The 27,564-nt window shown below is 38.4% G+C and overlaps 1 protein-coding gene across 3 annotated transcripts in view; it reads left to right on the plus strand.

The window, feature by feature from the left end:
* The window catches only part of LOC103813633 (anoctamin-4), a 235,008-nt gene that overhangs the window by 165,585 nt on the left and 41,859 nt on the right, over positions 1–27,564 (plus strand). For all 3 annotated transcript variants that reach the window (XM_050969710.1, XM_050969708.1, XM_050969707.1), the window contains 7 exons: positions 3,421–3,552; positions 12,884–12,990; positions 15,090–15,145; positions 15,651–15,772; positions 22,109–22,243; positions 22,964–23,060; positions 23,566–23,626. In XM_050969710.1, coding sequence (XP_050825667.1) covers positions 3,421–3,552; positions 12,884–12,990; positions 15,090–15,145; positions 15,651–15,772; positions 22,109–22,243; positions 22,964–23,060; positions 23,566–23,626 — 710 coding nt within the window. The remainder of the gene's footprint in view (positions 1–3,420; positions 3,553–12,883; positions 12,991–15,089; positions 15,146–15,650; positions 15,773–22,108; positions 22,244–22,963; positions 23,061–23,565; positions 23,627–27,564) is intronic.

The following is a 27,564-nucleotide window of genomic DNA, read 5'->3' on the forward strand; positions in this document are numbered from 1 at the left end:
TGTGGAATGGCTGCTTTGACTAAAGCAATAGATAGGAAGGAGAAGGTTCCATCATTTATAAGTGTTATATGAAGTCTTGCTTCACATTCATTTTCTTGTGAGTCAGGATGCAATTTGAAGTCAGTATGGGAAGAGGTATGATCTTTTTCTGGTATTTAGTTCCTGAGTGATGAGAACACTAAATTCAGTTTTTATATTCAGGCCTATAAATAGCTACTTGAGGAAGAAAAGCTGTAACTGAATGGTTCCAGAGGGGAAAAATAAAATATATTCAGCTTTATTTTCACTTATGTGAAACTCAGATGTATGGCTTCAATAAAAGTATCTATTTCCTCTACTCCTAGTTCAATGTAGATTACAAGTACCTAAAGCCTTTCTTCATTTTTTGAGTTAATACAAACATTATGTTGACATTTGGGCAAAATTTATTTTAGAGAGGAGTTTTGTCTCAAGGCAAATCCCAGAGCAGGTCTCTTGCAACTTGTGAACCTGACTGGAATTTTCTCTCTGAAAAACTCTAGTGATCTCAAAACTTCAAATTATTAAACTTTCCTACTTTAGAGGAAAGGAGGGTTATCAGACACCTTATAGCACCTGCATCATGGTTTAAAACTAAGCTAATAAAATAGCTAGCACCACAATGTGCATAAAGTTCTATGAAAGCTGACCCACTCATAAAAATCAGTCTCAATTCACAACCTTTTTTTTCTTTTCCTAACTTTCCTTTGAAAAACGTTTCTATCTCTACCCTACTTTATGGTGAGAAAACAATTTCATTTAAATTTTTTGGGGAGACTCTTTGTGTGAGTTAAACACAATATGTATTTTTAGAAAGAGGGTGCTGAGTAATGACTAGGCTTAGAGAGCAGGGGCAGGATTGAAGTGGGAGACCCTCTGTCTTTGAGGCACTGTTTGAAGCAGCCACCTCTTTATCACTCCATCACCGCTTTGTTCCTGAGTAGGTCACACTGCCTTCCAAACATCGTTCCCCTGTTCAGCTGAGTGCGGGGAAAATGAGGCATGGATTAGCCTTGAAGAAATGATATAAAAAAATGGATTTTTAACACTGTGTGTCAGTATTTGTTAGCACCAACACCACTCTTTCAGCTGTTTCCCCTTGCGAGATGATCCTGCAGAGTACAAAACCTGTGCTGCTGACTGACGGCACTGTTGGAATGAGCCGGAGGGAATTTTAAAACTTGGTCATTTTTCTTTTCCAAGGAGATAACAAGGGGGGCTTGCTTTCCCTGCAGAAGGCTGTACTGCATGTGCTGTGCTTTGCAGTAGGGTTTTACAACCTTCTCAGACCCGTTTGCCAGCAGGCTGGCTGAGCATGCCAAGCAATCCGAGTCTTGGGAATGGCAAACCACTCAAATTCTGGGTGCACTGAGTGAGAAGCCAGCATGAATAATGCATTGCTGTTAAGTGGGGAGAGCCCTCGGTCCCTGTGTGCTGTGCTTGTGTGGTGTGATAAACCTGAGGCAGGCAGTATCTCAAATGTGCACATTGACTTCCAGCATGAACGGGAAAGGATTGCAGATGGGCAGGGCTGTTAATAGCTTAGAGAATTCAAACGGGTTTAATTAACAGGAATGGAACAGGATATTTAGAAAAACCCTCTTCCTAATTCCTCCTCCCTTTTCCATACCCAGACACACTAAGCCTGTTGAATAAACGGTAACACAGGGCTTACTGAATTTACAGGGGAAAAACCAGTGGCCAAAAGACAGGGATTTCACCCATAGAGAATTTACTTTCCCTTGACATTTCCATCTGCCTGCACAGGCTAGCTCAAGGCTGCCAGGATGCTGCAGCTGGAGAGTTACATGGATCAGGCCCTTTAGAGCTCTGGGATCTGACATCTCACCTGCATTCAGCACAGACATTTGCAAACTACCTCCTCATGTGCTCAAACTGCTGGGTCAGTGCAAACACTGCCCATGGAGAGGTTATGATTAATTAAGCAATTAAATCTTATATTAAATTTACATACATATTTCAGTTTTCCCAAACAGTCCTGATGATAAATTTGCACACATATGCAGCAACCAACACCCCTCACCCCATCCTGCTATTCCAGATTGGAAGTGTAAAAATGAGACTAAAACAGGTACAGCTGATTTATTTACAATTTTGAAATGTGCCCATGTTTAAAAATGACCATTAGCTTCCTTATCCAAAATAAAACCTGGTGGAAAAAACTATATGAATATATATATTCCTATATTACAGGAAAAACTATATGAATTTTAAATGAAAATATGTAACATTTTCACATCACTTCCTTATATATTCATCTGCCTGGATATGGGTTGTCCTCCTTCAAATCAGCTCTGCAGAGGTACCAGCTTTTTTTGGTCTTAAGAGTTCTTATGTTGGCTGTTTCAAAAAAAACACCAAAAAACCAAAACAACAACTACAAAATACCCCTGCAAAACAAACAAGCCCCCATCCCACTGCCATATTTCCAGCCCTTGAGCTTCTTTCAGAACTGAGTTTGAAGTTCAAAGGAAGTAAAGGAAGTAAATTCTTGTCCTTTAGTTTCACTTCTGGAAACATTCATCCAGTGACTGAAGTATGGGCACACTCCATAATTTGTAGTCCATGATTTTTGCAGGGATCAGTGGTTAGGACTGGGAGCAGGGCTCACGGTGTTAAACTAAGCTTTCTCAGGAGATTTTCATTATAACATTCTAGTATGGATTTGAATTTGGTTTAGATTGTCTTCTCCAGTGAGCTCTGGTGGTTCCCTTCATTTCGCTGTGTATCTTTGCATGAGTGCACCTGTAGTTAAATCTGCCCTTCCTCCAGCTCAATCACTCTTTGTTTTCACCTTCCAAATGTAAGAATCTGCATAGCAGTCACCTGTTAGCTTATACACCCAGAGTTCTGCTTTCATGGAGGTTGTAGTGTTGCAGGAAACCACAGTTGAAGGAAATGAACAAAGCAGCCTATTTTTTTAATAGCATCAATTGCAAGGTAAGAGTTCATACAGAGAGCAGGAATGGGGTGTAACCTGCTGAGTTTAGCTGCCAAAGATCTTTGTCACAATTTCCACTGTTTTAGTGTTTAGATGGCCAAAATCTAATGTTGGTTAAGCCTGAATTAAAATTTTAAACTGAAAATGTGAGAAAAAAGATATAGAGACTTGCCAAGCACTCACTGGGCTTAATAAGATTTATGACAGCATGGACCAAGAGCATTGCTTTTCTGATGAGACAAAATAAATGCTCCTCTGCAGAAAGCTGGTTATGAGTAATCGAGTTCAGCATATGTAATTTGGTCTGCACCAACAAAAGTCAAAAGACATTGCACCTTTCCTAGTTGTAAATATTGAGTGTCCTGGTTTGATAACCTGTACTTCAAAATGTAGTGAGAAAACCCATTGTCACAAATGCTCATACTTGTCATGTGCTGCAGGATCGAGAAACAGATAAGCAGGTTCCGAGGATGGTTGCCCAGAAAGCCAATGAAACTGGACAAGGAAACACTGCCAGATCTGGAGGAGAATGACTGCTACACTGCTCCATTCAGCCAACAAAGGATCCATCAGTGAGTATTCCATCACAGCTCAGTTGCAAGGTGAAAACTTTTCTTTCTGGATTCACCTTGGGAAAAATTGATTTCTTTGTTCATGTATTGAGGACTAGTGCCTTCATATTAGTCCTTTTTCACAAGAAGGGAGAGAGAGCTAGTCTACGTTTCTACTAATTAAAGGTCCAGCTCAAAGCTAAGGAAATCAATGGGAAAGTTCCTTTTAATTTCAGTTACCTCTTTCAAGGGATCAAATGGCTGTTTTCTCTCTGATCAGAATTGCAGTTTTCCTTTTTCATTTAAAGATGTGATTAAAACTTTACTCAGCATTCCTTATGTCTTTAACATAATCAAAACAAGTCCTTCATCACCAATGGTTGAAATACTCACACTTGCATTTCATTCCTTGTTATGACTGTAGAACAAACAAAACTCTAAAGAAAACAGACAATGTCAATTTGATTGCACTTCTCTTTCCATTTTATAGAAGCCAAACTCCTTGCAAAATGGCAGTGTTCAGACAGGGTTTAGACCTAGCAGGGACATTTTTCCACCAAGAGCACCAGTGCTGGACAAATGTCAGAGAAATCACTTGGCTACAAGAAACCTTTATTCCCTTGCAAAATGCAGAGCAGGAAAAGCCCACGTAACTTTCAGAACTTGTATGAAATTTAAGGCATGTCAAATTTTTGATGTCTTATGGGTAGTTACAGTTTTTGTGATGTGGGAAACAGTCATTGACTGAGAGCAAAACCACAATCCTCAACAGTGCTGCCTCACCACATTAGGCAGCACTGTTGAGGATATACTAAAAGAAGACACAGATTGAATTATAGGTCACTCCAAATTCTGAAATATGTGGTTTTGTTCAGGGAAAAGCCAGGTTGATAAAGCTCTGAAATAACTCATTTTGAATGAATAATTTTTCAGGGATTTGATTAACTAGCTGCAATAAAAATGAGTATAATAAACCTCTGTCACAAATGGCACCTTTCCAAATACAGCAGAAAAACAAGAACAGGTGCAAAACTCCAGGGAAATTTCAATAGAAGTCTGTTTGATACAGAGATGGGTCAGTTATTGTGCCCTGCAAGAGGAAGAGTAAGTGCAAATTAGTTTAAGAATGGATCAGTGATACTAAAAAACTTCTAAATTGGGATATCAGCATTAATGTTTTTATTAACAGTAATATTACCTGATAACTTCCCTTAAAATGAGTGCACATAGGAAAGGGGTTGGTGGTTTGTTCTGAGAGATTTTTTTGAGTCTGAAAGGAGAATTGACATTTATGAACTGGAGGGGTTTTTTTCATTCTTCTGCCCTGCTCATGTTCGTGTTGCTAAGCTGGCAGGAGAGTTTATTAAGTAGTGTTAGTTTCATTAACACTGCTGCTGTTGTTTGGTGCTTCTTTTACATCATTGCAGCATTGGAAACTTTACTCCATGGCAGACCTGACATTCTCTGCTTAGCTTTCTGTATGGAGTCTTCCTATCCTTTTGTGTAGGGTTTATAAAATGTTGGAGCTAGCCTCCTTTTCCCAAAAGATGCTGGCTCTGACAGCAATGGAGTTCCTATCATGCTTCAGCCTGTTTCCTGTGCCTGGCTTGATTTGTTTCACTAGCATTTTGAAATACAATGATTTGTTCAATATTTTTCTACTGAGTTGCATGCAGGTATTTCAGTTTTTTAACCCAGAGACCCACAATATTGTGTAAGAAATGTGAAGATAAATAATCACTGAAACTCTTGAGATGCTGAAAAGAGAAATTGCCATCTACAGTAATGTGATGAAAATTTAGCTTGTGTTTTGTCAATGGTAAGAAAAGTCCATACATTTTGAAATTTGGGTCAGTAAAGGTTTTGCTAGAGTGCTCTCAGCATATAACCAACACAATGTCATTGTACTGGAGGCTACAAACTTGTCATGGGTAATCACTTGTGGAGTTCAGTGTTCCACAAGCACATCATCCTACAGCCTGGAAGAACAGCAACAATCTCCTTCCTACTCCTGAGCCTTTAGCTGTGACTCTGCCTCCTCTTCCAGTTGTGCCAAAACTGATTCAGAGAGAACAGGTACAGGACTGGAGGGGTCCCAGTGCCACACCAGTGTTCAGCTACCTGACCTCAGTGCTGTCTGAGACTTATTGAACACATGGCCATTTTTTGAGCTAAGCAAATGTTTGTAACTCCTTCAGTTCTTGAAGTCCTCAGAGAATGAAGAATAAATGCAAGTTTTTAGTCCTTTTGTACTGTGTTAAGGTGGTCGCTGAAAAATTCCACTAGTGTCTGCTTTTTGTCAGGACTTATGGACAGATTTTGAGTTTTAAGTTTACAGTAGAAGCCATTAAATTTTCCTGCAAATCTAGAATCCTAACTGAGAGGAAGAGATTAGTGGGAAGTACATTCAACTGTTCTTTGAGAAATACCCACAGGAGCCTAAAATATATAATCAGTCTTTTAATTACACTGATGAGGATTTTTCTGGCTATTGTGCAAGTATTTCTGGAGAGCAAGATATGTACTTCTGGCAGTTGAAAATATTTTGGATTTGTGTGTTGTCATAAATTACTGTTTATCCAAGACATGCTTATTGAAGAACATGAAGTAAATCACTCACAATTACAACCATCTTGAAAGCAGAAAACTCCATATCCTTAGTTTTGAGATAAGATCTCCATGGCCTCACAGTAGATTTTGCCACATATCCTACCTGGAGGCTGCCAAATTCTTCCTTTTTTTCCTGGTTTTATGTGCTTTGCATTTTCTAAAATAGTATGCCTTATATATTTATATGAGCTTGGATTGTTTGCAATATTTCAATTTGGGTCTAAAATTCCTTATTTTTTCCTTTCTTCATAGCATCAAATGTCTTTCATGTCACCAAAACCAGGCAGTTTATCTTTTGTGATCTAGCCACAGTTTCCACATAGAGGGCTCCAGTTTCATACAGATTTTATAACATGATCTGAGTAGAAACTTCATTTGTGAGAGTTTCTTTTAAAAGCATGGAAAGACAAAGAACTGACAATACTTACAATGCAATGTTTAGGGAGGAAAATAATTAAGGAAAAACCCTGACCAGACCTTATTTCCATAGGAAATAGTATTTAAAAAATATTGATGTACAAGGAGTGTGTGCAATTTTAGTAGATCATATCAGTAGACTTTTTCTTTCTTGCATTTTTCTTTTCCATTCAGATGGAAAAAAGCCAGATGTTGAGAAATTCAGCTTTCCAAAAAAAAAAAGTTTTTTTGGAAAAACTTCCTTCAAAACTGGCAAAGAAGAAAACACAAGAATGACATTTGTGAGATATGCCTATAATTTTTGCAGCAGAGCTTCAGGTTTTCCTTTAAAGGCATTATGGCATAGTTCATAGGGTATATCTCAAAATTGCCAGTACAACAGAAGCCCAAAATTCATCTTATTCCTTAAGTAATAGAAAATCTCTTTTTGGAGGAAAGAAGTTCTGCCAACTGCCAAGCACTTTTTTTTTTTTTTTTTTTTTTTTGGAAAAGGTCATGCTTATACCAAAATATTTCTTCTGAAAAGTATCTGTTACAAGCATGCACAAGATGTGAGAAATGTTTCTGCTAGTCACTTGGGGATAGTAACAGCAGCAATTAGCTGCAATTTCTGAGATAACTGTGCACTAGCTAGGAAAATACATTAATTGTTGTTTAGAGATTTCAAACTCTATATCAGGAGCTATTTCCCCTTTGTTTTATCTTTCAAAGTCAATAAACACTCTGATTAAATATTAATCTAATATATAATTGAATAACCACTTAAAATAAATATTTATTACTTAGTGAAAATAACATTAAAAATTTACTCAATTAGGAGGGCTAGGTTAGTAACTTGATTAATTAAGCAAAAAATGGCCCTGCATACCAGAGGTTAATGAAGTTCTTCTCATTTGTATTATGTCCCCTTGTGGAACAGAAGTCTTGTATTTTTTTCCACATTTCCATATGTGTCTCTCAAGGTGGAGCTACTTTTCAAGCTTTTTCTGATGTTCAGGGTCATCTTAACAAACATGATCTGTGCCCATGTTCCCTTGAGCCCCATCACCCCAAAATCATGGAGAGAGCAGGGAGCTGCTGCAACTGGAGACATGGCACAGAGCTGCATGGACACTTACTTGTTTTGGACCAGGATGGTCATTCTGGTGTTTAAATACAACTGCAGTATAATAACATACATTTTTAATGGCTTTTTATAAACAGGGAATCACACAGTCTTGTAAATCCTGCTCTCAAACAAATATTTGTGCTGCCAAACTTGGACATGCCCTGCAATGTTGTTTTTTTTATTCCCTCTGATTCTGGAAGTTTTAATTGCATAAAATAGAAAGAAGCAGGGCATCCCTGAAAAATATAAAAGGCTCCCTCCTTCTGAATATTTCTAAGTGAACTAATTTAAATTAAGAAGAGATCAGGGGAGAAGACTGATCTGGGGTAAAGGCAGAGGAAGGTGGAGGAGAGATTCAGCTCTTTCATGCCTTTCTATTTTACTTTGGCAGTTTTGAGTCTGTGGTGCCAAATTGGAAACAGAGAGAGCCACTACAACATTCTTTGTCCCAAAGTGACCCTGTTTCAGGCCCTGTATGATATGAAAACCCCCTGCTAACCATTAATAAAAATGTCCTTTTATATAAGCAAGACAGTTAGCTACAGCCTTAAAAATCGAGCAAAATGAAAATCAGCAAATGCTAATAATACAGCCATTTTCAAACAAATAAAGTAGATAAATGTGTGGTATTATTCTCAGGGGAATACTGCAGACTCACATTGCTGCTGCTACTACAGCTGGTGATTTACTTTTTCTATGTTAAATGAGCTAAAAACCTGCTATTACCTCAGCCAGCAACAGGTTGGCTGTTGGCTCTGTGATTTACCTGGGAGTGCAGAAGGTTGAGCATTTTTCCTGTGCTAAGGAATACACTGCTCACATAGAGATCACTACTTCCCAAAGCATCTGTGCTCTTAGTCTGTACTGCTTCCAGCAGAAGGCAGTTTTAGATGTGGTGAGTGTCAGACATCAGATGTTTCAGTGTCTGTGGATCCCAGAGTGCAAAGATCCACACTGATCTGTGCACACACCCACCCTCCCTTTGTACCTTTGTCACCAGGGCACAGGTGTTCAGATTTCAGCTTGTTTATCTTGCCACCAAGGCAGAAAACAGCCTTTTCCTTCCTTTTGCTTTCCCAAAATACAAAAAGTAAAATCAAGCAGGAAAAGTAAACCTGCTTTTTTTCAAATGTGCATTCAAAGATTCAACAGCTAAATGTACCCTTTAAGGGGTTGTACAACCTGCAAAATTACCAAAGACAATGTGTGAACAGGAATTCGTTGGTAATTTTTTCTTGGTTGAATTTGCACTAATTTGAGGTCTTTCTTTAGACAGCTGTTAGCTTTGCTGTGCTTTGCTATCCATGGAAAGATAGTTTGAAATTTCCAGTTCACACTTTAGTTAAAAAGGCTACAAATATAGCTTCAAAGCAATTAACCTTCACTGACTCTTCCTGTCTCTTAAAGCATAAATGTAAGAGCAGTATTTCCAGAATGACATTTTTGAAAGGGACTTTAATTAAGGATCAAGTCTGGAAGCTTTCCTTCCAAAAGTACTTTCATTATCTTCATTGGGATTTTCTTTTTGAGCAAGGATAGCTCACACAAATAAGACTTACAGGACCAAGTTAATGATTATTGCTATTGTGGAACAAATCACTGGCTTTATCTACCTGTACATTAACTTCACAGGTAAAAAAGTTATAATGTATTAATCCTTATATATTATTTTTCATCAAAATTATGACAACCATCAGTGAAGAGTGTCATAAATAAACTCTTACTGAGCCTGAACACAAGATGTATTGCTCTTATGAATATTCAAATCCTTGTACATGTTGAAAATCTAACAAGGGCAGCAGAAACAGAAGAGCTGAGGAAATTCTTCCACCTAAAAGCCACAAGGGTTAAAAAACTTGCTAGAAAGCCTCTGCTTTATACAATTCATAGCTCAGTAATGTCTGATAAATGTTTATGTGTACCTAATTTGAAATTGTCTTCAGCTCTGGCCCCTGTGAACTGAAATTTGAACTGTGAGATTCTTCACAGACTGAGAAAAATCTTTCTCCTCTGAATTCTTCATTGGGTGCTGTAGAAGATGGAATAGCTTTGATGGTTATTCTGTGACTATGGATTTACCACACACATTCAGAAATAAGAAGCACAAAAATTTGGGGGGAAAAAAGCCCATGAAGCATGGGAAGAAGGGGTGGTGGTTGAAAGGGCTGAGCTGCCTGATTCTCACCTGACAAGAACTCCTGTGACTTTTGTGATAAATTGAAACCTCCCTGACATTGTCCTGATTTATGTCGATGTCTAACTGGGATGTTGTAACACAGATACAGCTACCTGAGATATTCTCAACCTTTCAAGGCCTTCCACTCACGTCTGCCTCTTTTTGTTTCCTGTGCCAGAGGTCCCTGCCCCACTGATTATGGTGATGCTGATCTTTCTGGGTCTACTCCACAGACAATTTCACAGGAAAAAAAACAGGTGTATTTGAGTTAAGCAGATTTTAAAAACCCTATGACTTTTATGTTCAAAAATAAGTGAGGATTTTTTTTTAAATGTCATCACATGCAATTCCATCCCAAAATAGTGATATTGTTAGGGGTGGTCCAGAACATCCAGAGCACACAGCTTTGGCACTACTCTTTCACCTTTGCTGAACTCTAGCATCTCTTCTTTATCTGTGTCTTCATGAATAACATTGGGAAACACTCAAGGGCATGTTTTTGACCCACTCTGATCATGGTGAGTCCTTCCTCTCCTCTCCCCCTCCTGCCCTTACTGGCACAAGATTGGGCAGGGCAGAACCTCTGCAGCTCATATTCTCCCAGGTGCTTGAGGGCTGCTTCAGCTACTCTGGAACAGGCAGAGTTCATGGCAGTGTGAACACTGAGGTGTTCACATCTGCTCCACAGACACATCTGGTCATTTCTTCTTGCCCATGTGAGATCAAAAGCTATAGTAACACAATTACTAACTTAGCAAATGAATGCAAATTACTAAAGTGTTTCTTTAAATGAGGGATTATTTCTTTGTTCTTTAGAGTTCCCGTAACTCTTGATTTTTGCCTTTTTACATTCATGACTCATGAAAATAGAAAATCTTAAATACAAACAAAACTATTAAACAAGTTCTTCAGAAAAGATGTTGAAATGGCTATCTCTAGTTGCAGTATGAGACAGTTGTGATAACAGATGAGCAAAATACCCTTGTATTACAAGGAAAATAGATTAAGGTGTTATCTGGTTCCATGTTGCAGGTTTCCCAGATAAGGTGATCCAATTCATGGTTGAATCTTACAAGAACTTGTCAGAATGATGAGTCAAGCTGAGTCAGAATGAGAATTACTGTGCTGTTTTCATATCTGTGAAGTTATCATCACAGTTCTTTAACATTTAGTGCTGTCTGGGAGGTGAGGTCTTGGATAGTCAGGCAGTAAAAGAAAATTTGAAAAAGAGCAAAAATCTCTAACTATTCATTTCTCTTTTACTTCTGCCTTTTAATTTGTTTCTGCTGCTACACAAACAGCCTAATACAGAGTTCCAGCTTCAGCTGAAAACAGCACTGCTTCACAGCTTAGAATTTTTTAATATAATTTCTATCAGCATTAAGATTTACGTGAATGCAGCATTTTTCTTCTCTCAAAATACTTTTGGAAGTTATTATTTCACATACTGATTACTTTCAACTGAATCTGAAAGTAATCAGTATGTGAAATAATAACTTCCAAAAGTATTTGATGTAGAGGCAAAGATACATCTTTATATCCACATATCTTTTTGTGTCTGAAAGATAAGCTCAGTCTTACACATCTTTTGAGTAATAGCTGCTTGAAATGGAATAGTGGCCCAAAACTGTTCTTATACAGACAAGACAATGGCCAGAGGACACCAATTGCATTTGCTGTTTGCTACCAGCCCACTGGTAAATCAGCACAACAAATATGCATAAATCTAATTACCTTTGGTCGGTATTGTAGGGCATGAGCAGGACTTTGGGAATAGCAGGGAAATGGGAGGAAGCCAGAACTACTGAGTACAGTAGTGAGTAGATTGTAGACACAGAAATGGCCTGTGAGTATCTGGGGTGAAGTGGCAAAGGAGACATGAGATAGTAATCTCTAAAAAACCAGGTTTTATTACTTCTGGTGCACTTGGAGCAATTTGTCTTACATACCTTTACTTTAGGACTTATTTTACTGTCAGCCTTTGAAGCAGAACATAAGGATCTTATGTACACATTGTATTGTATTGAAAATTCAGCTGAGAATTTTGATAATAAAGAGGGAGCACATGAAGTTCTCAAAGTCCAGAAGTTGGACTCCTCATTTTTCAAAATTACTGTGGAGGTGCAAAGCTGTATATTATTTCCCATGGGTAAAGACTGATTCTGGAAAAAAAAAATTTAATTTGAGTAAAATTACCTGAGGGGAAAACTGAGAAGTGAATCTCACATTGTGCAAAAGAGAAAGTGAAGAGAATCCATGCCAAGCTCCTGATTAAGATGATCTCATTTAAGATCATATTTTTCTAGTGTGCTCTCCTACAGACTCATCTCTCTATGACACCTCTGTGACCTTAACATTTTATTTATCAGTTTATTCAATTCTTCAGCTCTTCAAAAACGCAGATGAGGAAACCAATATTGTGTCCTATCTACAGGGTTTGGTGGGTTTTTCAAAACTTTTTCCATCTAACTTATTGAACTGAGAAGCTGTATTCATACTTAACTTGATAAGTGGCCTCTGAGAGCTAATTTTCTACTGCATTTTAGCTTCCAGGACCAAATGTAGGAGTATATGATACTTTCAATTTCTAACATTGTATTCAGTAACAGTTTTCAGTAAGAATGGTTTACCAAGTAGATGTTTCCAACTGACTCTTAATGGTAAAGCATAACAAAAAAGCCTGGAACAGATGTCAAATTCTATTGCTGCACTTACAAAGATATGCTTTTGCAATTTTTTGTGCAAGAATTTTGTAGTTTTCAGGGAATTATCTAAAAGTGATGCATATCTCAATAAATACTTAAATATCCTCTATCTTTCTCCAGATTCCTCCATGTAATTCTTTGTAAGAGAATGAACACTGTTACTGACAGAATCTGATCTGGCTAACCATCTCTTAATCAAGGTGTCTTTTATCCTCCCTGCACCTGCTCACACACTGTAGATTTTTAGAGTGCTAAATAAAGTAATGGAAATAAATGTTTGCCTTAAACCTTCTATTATATATTTCTGAGGTGTCCTTGGTTTTTATTTTCATGTAGCTTCATAATACACAACAAAGATACTTTCTTCAACAATGCTACAAGAAGTAGAATTGTGCACCATATCTTACAAAGAGTCAAATATGAAGAAGGGAAAAACAAAATTGGTAAGTACTGAGCAATGTGCTTTTAAATGTGTCTTTAAAAAAAGAAAGGAGAAGTCTGCCTTGCCTCATAACAGACTATTTTCCTTCCTTTTCAATCAGCTTGGTTTTGACTGTTTCCATCTCACCCACCGCTGTGGTAGGGGCTTTGCCTGGAAGATGTGATCATCTCCCTGTACTATCAGTCAGCTTTCAGAGGCAGGTCACCACATGGGATTGATCACCTCTGCAAGGGAAGAGGCTGATTTAAGCATGAAATATTAACAGATTAGGAGCAGTGAAGCAGAGACACTCATGCAGGAAAACCTTTATTCTTTCATTAAAATGTGCTTGGAAGGAAGGCAAGTGCTGCTCTACATCTCAGGCTACAGGGCTGCTCCCTGGGTACCCATCCATCCCCAAGGGAGATGGAGGACTCTGTGTCTCTGGTGTTGCTCTAAGTCAAAAGGGAGTTCACCATGGATGTCCTCAGTGCAAAGAACCCTATGGATAACTCTGGATTCATTTTCAGTTGGTGAGTGGAGTGGAAATTTGGAGTGGCACACATGCAGGTCCAGGGAAGCAGGCAGTGACAGAGGAGGGACAGAAGATGAAACAGTGGCCACCTTCTGCCAAATCATACAGAGTACACACAGCTTGAGTACCACACAGAGACAAATGTAGAGAAACTCTCCATAAAACTCTGCAGTCTATTTCATTGCCTTGCTGTTTAAAGCTCACTTTCCTGAAGAGGAAGAGATATATCCCAGAACTTCACTCTTTCTTCTTTCTTTCTTTTCTTTTCTTTCTTTTCTTTTCTTTTCTTTTCTTTCTTTTCTTTTCTTTTCTTTTCTTCTTTTCTTTCTTTTCTTTTCTTTTCTTTCTTTCTTTTCTTTTCTTTTTCTTTTCTTTCTTTCTTTTTCTTTCTTTCTTTTTCTTTTCTTTTTCTTTTCTTTCTTTTCTTTCTTTTCTTTCTTTTCTTTTCTTTTCTTTTCTTTTCTTTCTTTTCTTTCTTTCTTTTCTTGCTGCTGGGATGAGGGCAGCAATAGCCCTGAGCAGAGCTGATGCTGTATCTTGCCCAAACACCTGCAGTCCCTGCCTACCTCCAGATCCCAATCTCCCTCCCATGCCAACTTGTGCTGTTCCTGTAGTGATCACAACCTTGCAGTGATCACTGGGCAGAGCAAAGCCCAGCTCAGCTGTGCAAGCTTTACTTTTCTGACAGAGACATTGGAAGAAAACATATTTTGCCAGGCAGACACTGATACTGCCACTGAAAGAATTATTCATGTTGACTCAAAATTTCTCATTGCTGTATTCTTGTTGCTGTCTGTCCCCTGTGAATTAGGAAAGGAATCAAGACTCTATGCCTCTTGGTCAATGGGGTTCAAATACCTTCAGGTTCTTCATGTGGATATTTTGTTTGGCATTGCCTGGTAGCAGTACAGTCCTGTTTTGGTGATCTTCCAAGTGAAAATCACCAACATCTCAGCAAACATTATTTCTCCAGGCTCTCATTAAAGAGGGACATGACCTGAGTGAGTGGGTTGGATGGTTACTTTTTTGTGCCTCATAGGAATGATTTTATTTTCTGGTCTTGTAATGCTGCAGTTTGTCTTGTTCCTTTCTGTCTGTTTGGCAACTTTCATCAGACAGAAGCTGAACACATTTTAAAAAGTTCTTATCATATGGAAATTATGAGTTTCTGTTGCCTTAGTGGTCTGCAATTCAAAAATGTCAGAGCCTACCCTGAAGTTTTTAGCCCCCAAGATATGCAGCTCTTCATCTAAATAGCTTTGTTAGACCAAGTTTTATAAGGTCAGACTTTAAACCTGGTGTAAAGTCTCCAATTTCACTGAAGTTACACTAAAGATGGATTTGGCTAATGAATCATTAAGCCTTAAACATAACAAATGATAAATTTTGATTATTATTTGAACAAGTCTTTCTCTGTATTATTTCTTAGTTATCAAAATCTATAGAAGATTAATTTTTCTACATGTATTGTGTACTGTCAATTGTCTTCCATCTCCATTTAGCCAGTTTCTGGAAATACGTTTTGCTTTTTACTTAGCCATCTTTCTGCTCCTGTTGTTAAATAATTGAATAATTTTGATTCTCAGGTCTGAATCGATTGCTCAGTAATGGCTCCTATGAAGCTGCATTTCCTCTTCATGAGGTATTTTGCTCTTTTTTTTTTCCTTTTCCCACCAAATGAATTCTTAATTGTGTAATTATTTATCCTTAACCTTATTAATGTCTGCCTTGACAGGCTTCCATTTAGCAATTCTTTTTTCCTTGGGGAAAAATTAGGGGTATTTCTTGCAAAAAGAGATGAGTAAAGAGAGTTGTTCTAGATCTGTTCTGTAAAAACTCTTTGAGTTGTTATATCAGTATGTTTTCAGAGAGGAAAACATCACACTCTGGGGGACCTTTTGAGAGTCTCCTAAGATTTTCTTTGCATTTATAGGCTATGACTTGAATATAATTTATTATAAATTTCTTAGGAAGAATATTCTCAAATCTTAGTGACATCAGTTGATTTTTTTTAATGCCATATTTAGCTTTTGGAGCACAAATATGTAGTTTTCATAAATTGTGTTATCCATGCTGTTAGTAAGAGAGATTTCTTAAATGCTCTTTTTTGCTGCTGTTATTCATTAATGTCCAGATTTGTATTTTAGGGAAGTTACAGAAGTAAAAATTCAATAAAAACCCATGGAGCAGAAAACCACAGACACCTTCTCTATGAGTGCTGGGCTTCCTGGGGAGTGTGGTATAAATACCAGCCACTGGATCTTGTAAGGTAAGACTTACCTGCTTTTGCTATGTCACATTATAGCACAGGTTATTTCACTTCTTACAAAACCATGGAGAGCTCATTCAATCCATGTGGATTTTAAAACCTGATCCCGAAGTCATGGGAAACCATTGAGTTCATGGTGACACTACATCCAAAGAAGTATTTGTAGAGGAGTTTTAGAAGGTGAAAGAAGTTTCCTTCCAGAGTTTCCTGACACTGTAATTTGTAATGAAGTGTTTACAGGATATTTAAGAAGGTAAAAAAGGAAGAGAAGAATCTGTGGAGGCTGGATGTACTTGGTTAGACATCTGTCCACAGGAGGAGTTCTTCCTCCTTGGAGCCTGGCTTTGGTGAAAGATAGGCTCCACCAACTAGGTCTTCTTTTTCCAAAAATCAGCCACAGAATGAGCTCTCATGATGCTTACAAATGGCACAGAGCTTACAAATTGCTGAGTGTGCTGCTGTGTTCACAACACCAGTGATGCAAGTCTCCTCTGTACCACTGCCCTTTAATTCAGACCAGCCACATCACCACTGTCCAGATTTTTACTCATCTTGGAAGGAGTCTGCAAAGAAAAAAACACTGAGAAAGCTGAGCTGTGATTCCAAGTTCTTACAGGCCTTTAAAATAATGTTTTCAAATAGCCTTGAAAGCATTAATAGAGGATTACATATTTCTTGTGCATATAGAGAGAGCCAGAGCCTTTACTGATTGTGATGGCAGAACTATTACTGGACAGTAATGGGCTTTTCCTACTTGAAGAGAGGAACAGGGAGCTACAAGAGCCTGTTAATAAAGTCTTCAGATGTGCCAGGAGCGCTGAGGATACATTGACCATCAGGAAGGGTCATCCACAATATTCAATTGGTCCAGTTTATTAATTGCCTCTCTCATAAGTCCTGTAACTAATAGAAAACTTTGCTCTTATTTATTCTGAAAATTGTTTCCAGATGAAAGATTTGTAGAGGGGAGCCCTGGAGACAGACAGTGATCCTGATTAAGGCCATATAAAACTTATCCATTTCATGGAACAGAGAGTGTCATTTCCGTAGATAAAAAGCTAACCTAGAAATACAATAAAAATTTTTACTGAGTCATGTAATTTTTTTACTCCTTTATGAAATAATTCATTCAATCTCATAATTTAAACCCCAAAACTTTTTATTTCTTTTTTTAAATAAACGGGATGGAAATTTGAATTTTTTTTTGTCAAATTACACCATAGAAATTGCTGATTTATGGAAGAGCTTAAAGTTATACTGAAGGGGGTTTTTGCTTTTAATTTCTGAGTACACAACAAGATATTATTATCACAGTGCTAACAACTTATTTCTATAGAGTTTTATAACCATTTTTCCATAGTGGTCAACTGTTTCCATAGTGGTCTACTGTTTTTCATCACTTCTTGTTTGTGAAAGTGCTCTTGAGGCAGTATCTGGTGTTTGGTTTAATTTGATGATCAGGCATCTGAAAGGTCTGTGAAAGTATGAGAATAAATGGTAACAGAATAAGCAATGTTAGAGATATGATTATTCTAGACCTTGATAGCAGCCTTCTTGCATAACCTGGGTTTAAAGTTAAAGATTTTTTAAGAAAGTTTATTTTTTATCAGACAGATTTTTCAAAATCTATTAAAAAAAAAAAAAAAAGGCAATTGTTATGGATCCCTTAGCTGAAGTCAGGAGTGTCCTGCTGTGGTTGAGAGTAGATGCTTACCCAAAGAGGAGAGGGGCAGGGGGAGCTGTGAGATTCCCTGAGCATTGGCAGCAGACTGAGTCACAAGCCACCCAACTCAGCAGGTCCAAAGCTGCAGCCCCAGCCCAGCCTGCCATGTGCTGCCTGGGGCACATCCACAGCTGTGATGAACTCACTGGAGGAGGGTGACAACAAAGAGAAGGGGATGCCTTTTCCTTCTCACTTCACAGATGCTGGATTACTCACATTTCCTCAGCTCCTGCTAAGTTTTCAGAGGATTTGAAGATTTGGGAGGAGCTAAGGAAATGTGAGTAATCCAGCATCCATGAATGAATCTTCCACATGTACTGCCACTCTCAGCAGTTCTCATGTCTATTGAGCTGGAGACTTTTCCTTGAAGAACTGATGACACCAGCAAGACCTGCTGTTCATTTCACTTGGAAGTGTCTCAGTGGGCATACTTTAAAAAGAAACTTTTCTCAGTGCCAGTTCTACAGCAGGAAAATCTTTTTATTCCCCCCCAATAATAAATTATGTGGGATTGTGCTTGAAGGGTGTGGTGCGGTCATCTGTACAAAAGGAGTGGCTGGATGTTGATTCTTCCACACATGTCTGGCCAGAACTTAGTTAGTTGACATTATGCTTTAGAAGGGCTAAGAAATAAATTAGATGTAGATAGCACATTTATGTCATCAATAGATGTGCTATTTCTACCTTAAAGTCAAGATACCACAATGGTAAGTGAAAATGTTCATACTGCAGTGCTGTTTTATTTTTTCCTTAGATGTTAAAGTGAGGTTTCTGTCTCCTGTGTTGCCAATTTAGCAACTCCAAACTGATTTCATTTAATCTCATCAGCTGGCTGTTATGGAGATACTAGTCACTAAAAATAAATGAGAAAAAGTCATTTGAGGGAAATTGCATGATTCTTCTTCCACTCTGCTTTGAAACATGTGGCAGTGGAATGGCACAGAGTTGGCATAATTTACAAAGCCACTCCTATTAGTCAACAGATGTGGTACCACGACTTTAATTATACATCTCTTGGAATTTAGTGTCCATAGATACTTGACAATAATAATTTATGACCCTTGGAGTATCTTATAATTGGAAAGAAACAGGTCTCATTATATTTATATGCTCTGGGACCACGTAAATCAGCAGAAGCAGTTGCAGTGATTCCTGGGGATGTTGGATCACCTCCTTCACACTTCTGTGCATCATTGCTTCCCTCTTGATTGTGCACAAGTTGCTCCTGCTGCTGCTTGTGCATGTAATTCAAGGACAAAAATGCAGGGAGAAAACTGGTTTTTAAGTGATTGTAAAGGTATCTGAATGAACTTGGAAGCAAAAACTGGTGCCTGAGTAACCTGCATTTTGCTCCATGTTTCCATTAAAGGTCTTGACTGCAAGCTGACTACTCCCTTTCAGTCTCCTGTCAAGCCTTTCTACCCACCCCATTGCTTCTGACATGAGAGCTTCATATGTCCAAAACACCTGCTGGAAACCTCTAGTTTCTGTGGTGTAGAAAGTTCTGAACAGGATTTCATTCTTACCTGCAAAAGAGTTAATGAAAATAGCTATCTTGGCTTGAGCCCTGATATGTCTATATTCTAGATCCATGACTTCCTTCTAGGCATGTTGAAAGCAAAATATTCTGTAATGAGGGTCATTAAACATAGGACAATCCAACATCACATTTCATAGGTTGGAAATTAGACTTTGTAGCTTATTACTTTCCAAAAATGTGCCTTATTGATAAATATTGATATTGAAATCTTGACCCAAGATTTAAGTCATAGCTCTACCTCTGGAATGGATTGAGGGGATATACAGTTCACCATTAAGGTAACTGGTATTGAAGGGCTAGTATACTGGCTAGCTTACAACTGAGAAGCTGAAATGACATTTCTATTATTATTTTGATGGTACAGTATAAATAAGGATAGGAGAGATGGATTATTCTGTTAGGTGCTTGGGGGTTTTTATGTCTCTGCTTTTTAGGTTAGTTGTGGAGAAAAAGTTCAGTGGGAGAACCATTAAAGACTTAAACTATTTCTTTCCTGTCCATATTAATAATCTGAAAAAGAGGATAGTAATAAATTAGTTGACAAGAACAAAAAGACGTTATCAACACTGGAAAATTTCACAGAGGCCTTGAAATGAGTAGAATGATAACCGGTGAAATTTAGGTATAAGTCATGCACAGTGATGCATTCTGGAAAGAAACCTCTGGAATTCTTTGTGTCCATTGCTGAGCCCTGGTTCAGAGAGAACTGACATCACTGAAGCGAGCTATATGACATTTCTGTCCTTTACATGGTGGCAGAAGAAGAGAAGGAACAAATTTGTTCTTCAAACAAATATTTAGGGCAAATTGAAGGGAGCGACAAAGGCACCTACACATTTTTCATCTCCTGGGGGTCATGATGGTCCAGACTAGCTGAATTACATATTGGAATAAATGTGGAGCTGCTCTGAGTATGGCACCTAGGAAGGCCTCCAAAGACCTTCACACTGGCATAGTTTGTTTCCATAGCATTTAACTGAGTGCTGTCTGAGCAGAGACTAAAAGGAGAAATATACAAGCCATGGGGCCAGAAGACTTGATATATTAAGTTGATCCTGAAGCAATTTGCAGTAGTACAGCCCGTGCCTGTAGAGTACCAGCTGTGCTGCAAAGGGCAATAATGGAACATCGAGGCTGTTTTTCCATATTTAAAGCAGTACATATCAAAGTAATGTCAGCATCTTACACCTAATTTTAAAACCCAGCTCAGATGCCTTTTCCTTTCTTTTCAGAGATGGGTTGCTTCCCATCATGGACAGTCTTCTTTATGCACACACTGAACTTTGCTTGGGTCTTCATCTAGGATGAAGGTGTTTCATTTCTAGAAACATTTCTTTTCATTCAAAAGGAGTACTATGATTTGCACTATTAGATTGTAAATAATCTCCCTTATTTTTGCCATTAATGCTTGTCAGCTAGATGGTTGAAATGAGGAAGCATTCATCCTAGAGTGTAGGGAATGAAATAAAAAATAAATCTTGATGAAAGTTAGGTGGACTTCACTACTTTGAGCTATGTTCATGGAGAAAAATAGGTCATCCATACTTAGTGGAAGTAAGCTCAAATGTGAGTTTGCATTTTTGGAGGTGCAGGCACAGACTGACATCCTAGATGTCAGGAAAATATTCAGGCTAAAGGTTTCATTTACACTCTCAAGTCAGGTCTTAAAAATCAGTTTGCAGTGTGGTTTTTACAATCAGACCTGCTGCCCTTGCCAGAACTGAGCATGTTAGCGTTAGCTTGCCATCTCTTTAGTCTGTGATTTTTGAGTGTCTGTTGAATGACAGAAGAATAAAAACAAAGTGACAATACTTGGCTTCTTCTACAGAGCTGATAAACGCAAATGAAAATAGTCACTGCAGATCAGTATCTTCCATCAGAGCATGAGCTCAGGCCAGAGAGATATTTCCTACACTGGAAATTTTTAATAACAACTTGAAAACTGCTAATTCTGTACAGTCCAGACCAAGTGGCCTCCAGTGCACCCAGCCCTAGAGACAGTCCTAGGGCTTTCCATTCTGGCTGAAAAGTTTGGCCAATGATGTTTTCTGGTAGAGTAGAGGAGCCAGCAGTGCTGGCTCTCTGCACTTGTTCTCTGGATGCATCAGAAGTTGCATCATTAGGGTGAAAGAGAGTTTCCAGTAGCAGCTATTTTCAAATTGAGTGAATATGCAAATTTAAGTTGTCTACAAAATGTCTGAAACACAAGCGTATCATCTTGCATCATTCTTTAAAACCAGTCTTGCAAATAATTCCCTAAAATCTACTGTGCACAAATCAATGGAACAGTACATGAGCCTGCTCCTCTGCTGATGAGTTCAGCAGGTCTTTGTGTGCTTGATGTATTCTCTAACACATAAATAAAAGTTTGGTTGTGTTTGGGAGGGGGGAAATTGCTAATGAATATGTATGTAGCAAGATGAAACTTTCTGGCTACTTTGCTGCTAGTTTTGAGCAATATGTCTAATAAATCAGAGTCAATTCAGACTTTCCTCAAACCATTGCAAGATGATGGACCTTACTTGCACTTCACTTTCCACTGCAGTAGAATCATGAAATTAGTTTTGCAGGAACTGAGCTAAGGAAATAAATAATGAAACTAAAATAAACTGTATTAGAGAATGAACCCGTGTTAATTAACTTCTTTGAGCTAATTTGAACTCAAATAATTTTTGCTGTTCTACAAGCTTTAGGGATAAAATTTATTTCAATGCAATTATTCAGGCAGTAAAGTCAAACGGCCAAAATCAAAGCACACCATCAATTTCCCAAATACAAAGAACTAGCTTTCTGAAAGTAACTCAGTGTTTCCTTCATGAGGTCACCACTTATCAAACAGTAAACTGTGGTTATTTAATTTTTCAATTAATGTTTTAAGTTCATTACTGAGGCAGGTCCCTCAGTGTGTATTTAAAAGCTTAGTTGAAGGCTTTTTCTCCTCTTTAATCTACTCTTCAGATATGATAGAAATATTTTTTCTACTGAATAACAAGATTAAGTAGATTATTCTTATTAATAATATTATTATTAAGTAGATTAGCAGGTAACTTTGCTGTGTTTTGTTTTAAAACAGACGGTACTTTGGTGAAAAAATTGGGCTGTACTTTGCCTGGTTAGGCTGGTACACAGGGATGCTCTTCCCAGCTGCCTTCATTGGATTATTTGTCTTTTTGTATGGAGTCACCACTTTGAACCACTGCCAAGTCAGGTAACGTGGGAACTTTTAAAAAGAAATTGCAACTGTGAGTTGTTATGAATAATTTGAGAGATCTTCCCACAAGCTGTTAATTATTTCATTTTAAAGTGTGGAACGAACAGTCAAGAAAACACTGCTTAGTTGTAAGCAGTCAAACTTCCCATGTTTTATACTCCTGAACTGGGAAGAGAGGAAATTCTTCTTTCCCAGTTCCAGCTGTTAATGGTGCTGGCAAGCCAGAACAAACTAGGGAAAAAGCAGACTCCTCCATTGCTCTTTAAGAGGCCAGCACAAGAGTGGGGAATTTTCACTCTCTATAAGGCCTTTCCCAAGGATCCACCACAGAGGCATTCCTCAGATGAAGAAATCACTGGACCTTCTGCTGAATGCTGCATCTCTAAGTTTTTGTGCACTTAAGTCACAAGAATGACTTTGCCTGAAGTTCTCCTCACCCTCCTCCTACCAAAAGTCACTCTTACTCAAGGAGAAGCTGGAAATGGTAAAGAGATACTACCATGGTTGCAGAGTGCAGTCCCTGGAGAACTGCACTCTGCAGCCATGACTGTAAACTCTGTAGTCTTAGACAGTCAGCAAATATTAATTATACACATCTTGGCTTCAGTTACAGATCAGTTTTGTTCAATAAATAACTGAATATTAGCAAAGCCTATCAATCCAGACAGATTGTTGTAGTAATCAAGCCATTAATTTTTGTCTTTTCTGTTTTTCCAGTAAAGAAGTCTGCCAAGCTACAGATATCATAATGTGTCCTATATGTGATAAATACTGCCCCTTCATGAGGTTGTCAGACAGCTGCATTTATGCCAAGGTATGTTTTAGGTTATGCAAATACAGATACTTCCTGGCAAAAGCATGAATTTTGCCTTTTGCATTTGTCTTTGGTGAGCATGGATAGTTGAAATCTTGAAGGGACAGATCAAGTTCAGCCAGCACTAACGTTGTCTTTCCCCAATGTTTAATTTGGGGTGTAAAATACTTGAATACAATTTGCACTTAGGGGTTGTGTCCTAGAGCTATGTGTTACAGTGTCCTTGGCATCAGCCTTTATCTTTTCATCCATCCTCTCTGTGTGGCTCCATAAAATTAATGCTTTGGGGCTGAAATGATGCTCTCATCTGGTATTGGCAGGGGTCAGCCCCAGGCCAGGCTGGCAAATAGTGCTGTCAATCCACAGGTGGATTTCACATGTCAAGGGAAGCATCCTCAGGATTGGCAGGCCAGCTAAACTCATGCTCACATTTATTTTAGGAGGTGAAAATCGAAAATAAAGGCCTATGATCACAATTTGATCACATTATTAATGTATCTCTCAGGTAACCCACCTGTTTGACAATGGAGCTACTGTCTTTTTTGCTGTTTTCATGGCAGTGTGGGGTAAGTTTTCATTTTGATATTAAGTAATTGTGCCATCTTTTTCTTAGAGAATGTGAAGCAACATAAGCATTTTGATTTTCCAGCACACTTTATCTGACACTAAAAAAGAGAATATAGGCTTGAGACTTTCCTGTTTCTGCAAAAGGAAGATGCAATTGGTTGAATCAAGTTTTTACTTGATAGTAATTTTAGCTTTTATATATATATATATAATATATATATATATATATATATATATATATATATGCAGCTTATATATGTATATGTATATTATGTATGTATATATATATGTATTAATATATATAGTTCTGTGAGAATTTCTAACCATTTTTAAATCCATTGGTACTAAGGCCTTTTCTCTATTACTGCTCAGGGCTTCTCCTGGCTTAGGGCAGCCCAGTTTAGTGTCAGTATTAAAATGAAGTAACATTTTTTCCCCACCTTGCAGAAAGGCAGTGAAACTTAAATCTATGTAAGCTGTTTGCAGTGAAAGCAAAGCTCTGATGAAATAAATAAAAGATTTCATTGAATGGCAAATTGATCCGAGTGTGGTCTAACTGTTGCCATGGAGGCTGAATTTTGCGCATAGAAATGTTCTATTTTTGGCTCAACTATTTTTCCTACTGTGTCATGTAGGCAGAATTGAAGGCAAGAGGAACCAGTAATTTCTGGCAGCACAAAAAATAATGTCAAACAATCCCTGAACCTGCCCAGCCTCTTAGCTGCCATTGTGAGAGAAGGTTAACAACTGTAGAAAATGGCTCAGCAAGGGGACTCAAAAACAGCATCCAAGTCCTTGAGCTACCCAGATTTAATCATTGTTCTCCTGTTCTTACTCACACATCTCCAACTGCTTTGGAAAGGTGTCCAAGTAATTATAATCCTAATTTTAAACTGCAAATCTCTTTACTGAACCACAGGAAATATCCAGGAGTCATCATGAGAGCCACCAGAGAAACATGGATTATCTTACCTGTCTATCTCAGTTCCTTCCTCCAATCAAGGCTATTTATACCATTTCATGTAATACTAAAAATATTCAAATCTCACAAATCACATTTAAGAAAAATCCACAGATCATGCAGTCTTTATGTTTCTGCTTGATATTTCATCTTTGTTTTAGAGCTACACAGAGCTAAGAGTCACCAAAAATTTCTAAGCCTTAAAGATTTCCCTTAGATGCTTGCTTAGCTTTTCCAAACTCTTTCCCCATGTGCTCACTGAAGTTGAGAATTTCCAACACAATGTACAGGCAGGGAAATCTCTAGGTAGGAAACTTGTTGGGTTAACATTGCTGAACATTTATGGCAGTTTTCCTGACTGCTGCGGACATTTCCTCAGAGTGCAGAGTTTGCACCAGTGCTTTTGTTTCTCCTTTACAATAACTGCTTTCAGAAAACAGCTGTGCTCACAGCATAGTTTCTGGGTCTTAGCAGTGCCCAGATCCAGGGCTGTAGGAGAAGCAGCTCTAGGTAAGGGGAGTCCCTCACAGAGGTCACCATGCCCCGTCCTGCCTTGTGCTCGCTGCCTTTGAGAAGCCTGAGGAGGCTGAACATGCCTGCTACAAAATGTTGTGGGCTCTCTCCTCTCTCTTTCCCCCCTCTAGTTGACAGGAACCATATCTCTCTCCTTCCTCCCCCTCCTTCAGCATCACTGTCGGACTCCCAGACCCAATTCCCTCCAGGAATCTCCACACCAGCCTGCCAGGAGGGAGCAATGCACTGCCCACCCATGCATCCACAGCACCCAAGTCCACAGTGAAATAAGAAAGAAATGCAGCAGAAGCTGCCCCCGGGTGATTTGGCTGCTGGAGAAGAGACCACAGGGCAGCAGCTGGGCTGAGAGCATTCCCCAGCCCTTCTGCAGGCTTTCCCTGGGCTTGGGAGGTGGCTGCCAAGAGGGAGGGAGGGGCAGCACCAGCAGGAGCTGTGAGTGTGGGCTGTGGCTTGGGGAATGGGGCAATCCTCTGGCTCCACACCAACCATCATTCTTAAAGAAGAGTCTGAAGAGAAAACAGTGAGCTGGTGGAGGTATTTCCCATGCAGACAGGGCTAAAGCAACATTCGGATAAGGGAAGTCAAACTTTCCAGGGATTTTCTGCTCCTGTATTTAGGAGCTGGCTTGCTGCCTGTGTTAAATGGGTTTTCAGTCTGCAGTAGCCTACTGGCAGCTGCAGGCATTGCCAGCATGGCAGTGAATCATATAGAGGAAGAGAAGAATCAATGATAGCAGTTTGATTGTGGAAATATTTTTTCTGTCAGCGTGAAACAACCGGCAAGCTCAGAAAATATTGGCTGTGAAAAGCTCAGCCTTCCAGATGATCCAGTTTGACACTGACATATTAAATAAATATGGCAGTGCTTTCATAAAAAGAGAATGACAGTAAAAAGGCATCTAGAAGCGTGTTATCTCTTTAGCCAGAGTTTGCATGCTGTTTTATTATCTAAAGTATTTTCTTCACCATCCTTACATCCATTAGTAAGCTCCCATGTTGAGAGAGAAGCCTCAACCATTTGCTTGGGAGTTTCAAAACCAGGTGTGGCCATTGGTCTTTCCATGCAGAGGTGATCTGTATGGTGCTTTCATCCTTTTGCTCTAAAGACATCTTTAGTTGATGAATTAAGCTGCCTGCTCCCATTTTAAACATAAATATAAAACATCTCCAAGTGATGAGCAAACTTCTGTGGTCTGCAGAGAGGAATTACTGTGACAAATGCTAGCAGGGGATGCTTGATTTGTGGAGCAGCAATGAGCCTGACTGCAGGGCTCTGAAGCTCAGGGACCCATCTTTTATAACACTTCATTGTGGCATTAGTGACACCCATCAAAGAAAGGCTGGAATTGGTAAGTGTACCAGGGGATATTGGAATAGAAGTACACTTCTCTTTAAAAAATACATTGACCCTTCACCTCACTTATTTAATTTCTGCCTGGTGTAAGCAAAGAAGTAAAAGTAATTGATAAAATAGAAAAAAAAGGTGTGATGCTTACCAAAGTATACCTGACAGCCATATGACTTAAGGAAACTTTCATTTGTAACTGATTGATCAAAGGACAAACAGTGTCCCTTTAGTGCACTAAAGGAATTCATTATTAGCTTGTTTAAGTTTTTCTGTATTGAAACTTCTGTTGAAAGGAAATACCCTTTCAAACAGATTGAAGCTATAAATCTTTGTGGTTTATAGGGAAAAGGTGAGTCCCTGTAATCACTAACATTTCTTAAATTTTTTTCATTGTTGAACAGATTGCCATTGATGCTCACTGAGACATGATCATCTCAGAAGCTGCAAAATAATTTTTTCTTGATGACATTTTCCAGATGTTCAAAGCTTTCAAATATAGGGAAGCAAAATCATGTTTTGTGTTTCTGTACTAGGGAGAAACATCTCCACTTTGTTCTTTATGTATGCCTTGAGAAATTTTTGGCTTGATGATAAAGGAACTCCCATATTTTGGAAAAGTTCCTCTCTTTTTACTGCCTAAATTAGATTCTTACCAAAGACAGAAAATGAGAGAAAGATGTTAATTCAAAAAAATATTGACATTTAAAGTGAAGGAAAAATTAATTCTCATTTTAAAAATTAAGTAAATTTGACACTCAGTTGACTCCAGCATGTTTCAGTAAAGCCAGCTGGAATTGTAGATTTTGATTTTCCAGTTGAGGTACTGGGTAACTTATTGCAAAGCTGTTTCTGCCTAGATGTTTCCTGAAACTCTAGAGCAAAATTCTGTAACTGTTCAAAAGGAAAGTCCAGCAATTTATCATTTCTAAAGCCATGCTGAAGGCAGGGTAGGCTGGTGGTAGTTTATCTCTCTGTGCAAATCTTTGGGGAGCTAATGATGGAAGAAAAGTCCTTTTTGAAATGTTTTCCTGTGTAGCATGTTTGCTTTGATAAAGGAAGTAGCTTTAGAACACTCACTGAAAGGCAAAATTGGGA

This window comes from Serinus canaria, chromosome 1A (genome assembly GCF_022539315.1).
Source record: "Serinus canaria isolate serCan28SL12 chromosome 1A, serCan2020, whole genome shotgun sequence".
In the NCBI taxonomy this organism is placed as follows: domain Eukaryota; kingdom Metazoa; phylum Chordata; class Aves; order Passeriformes; family Fringillidae; genus Serinus; species Serinus canaria.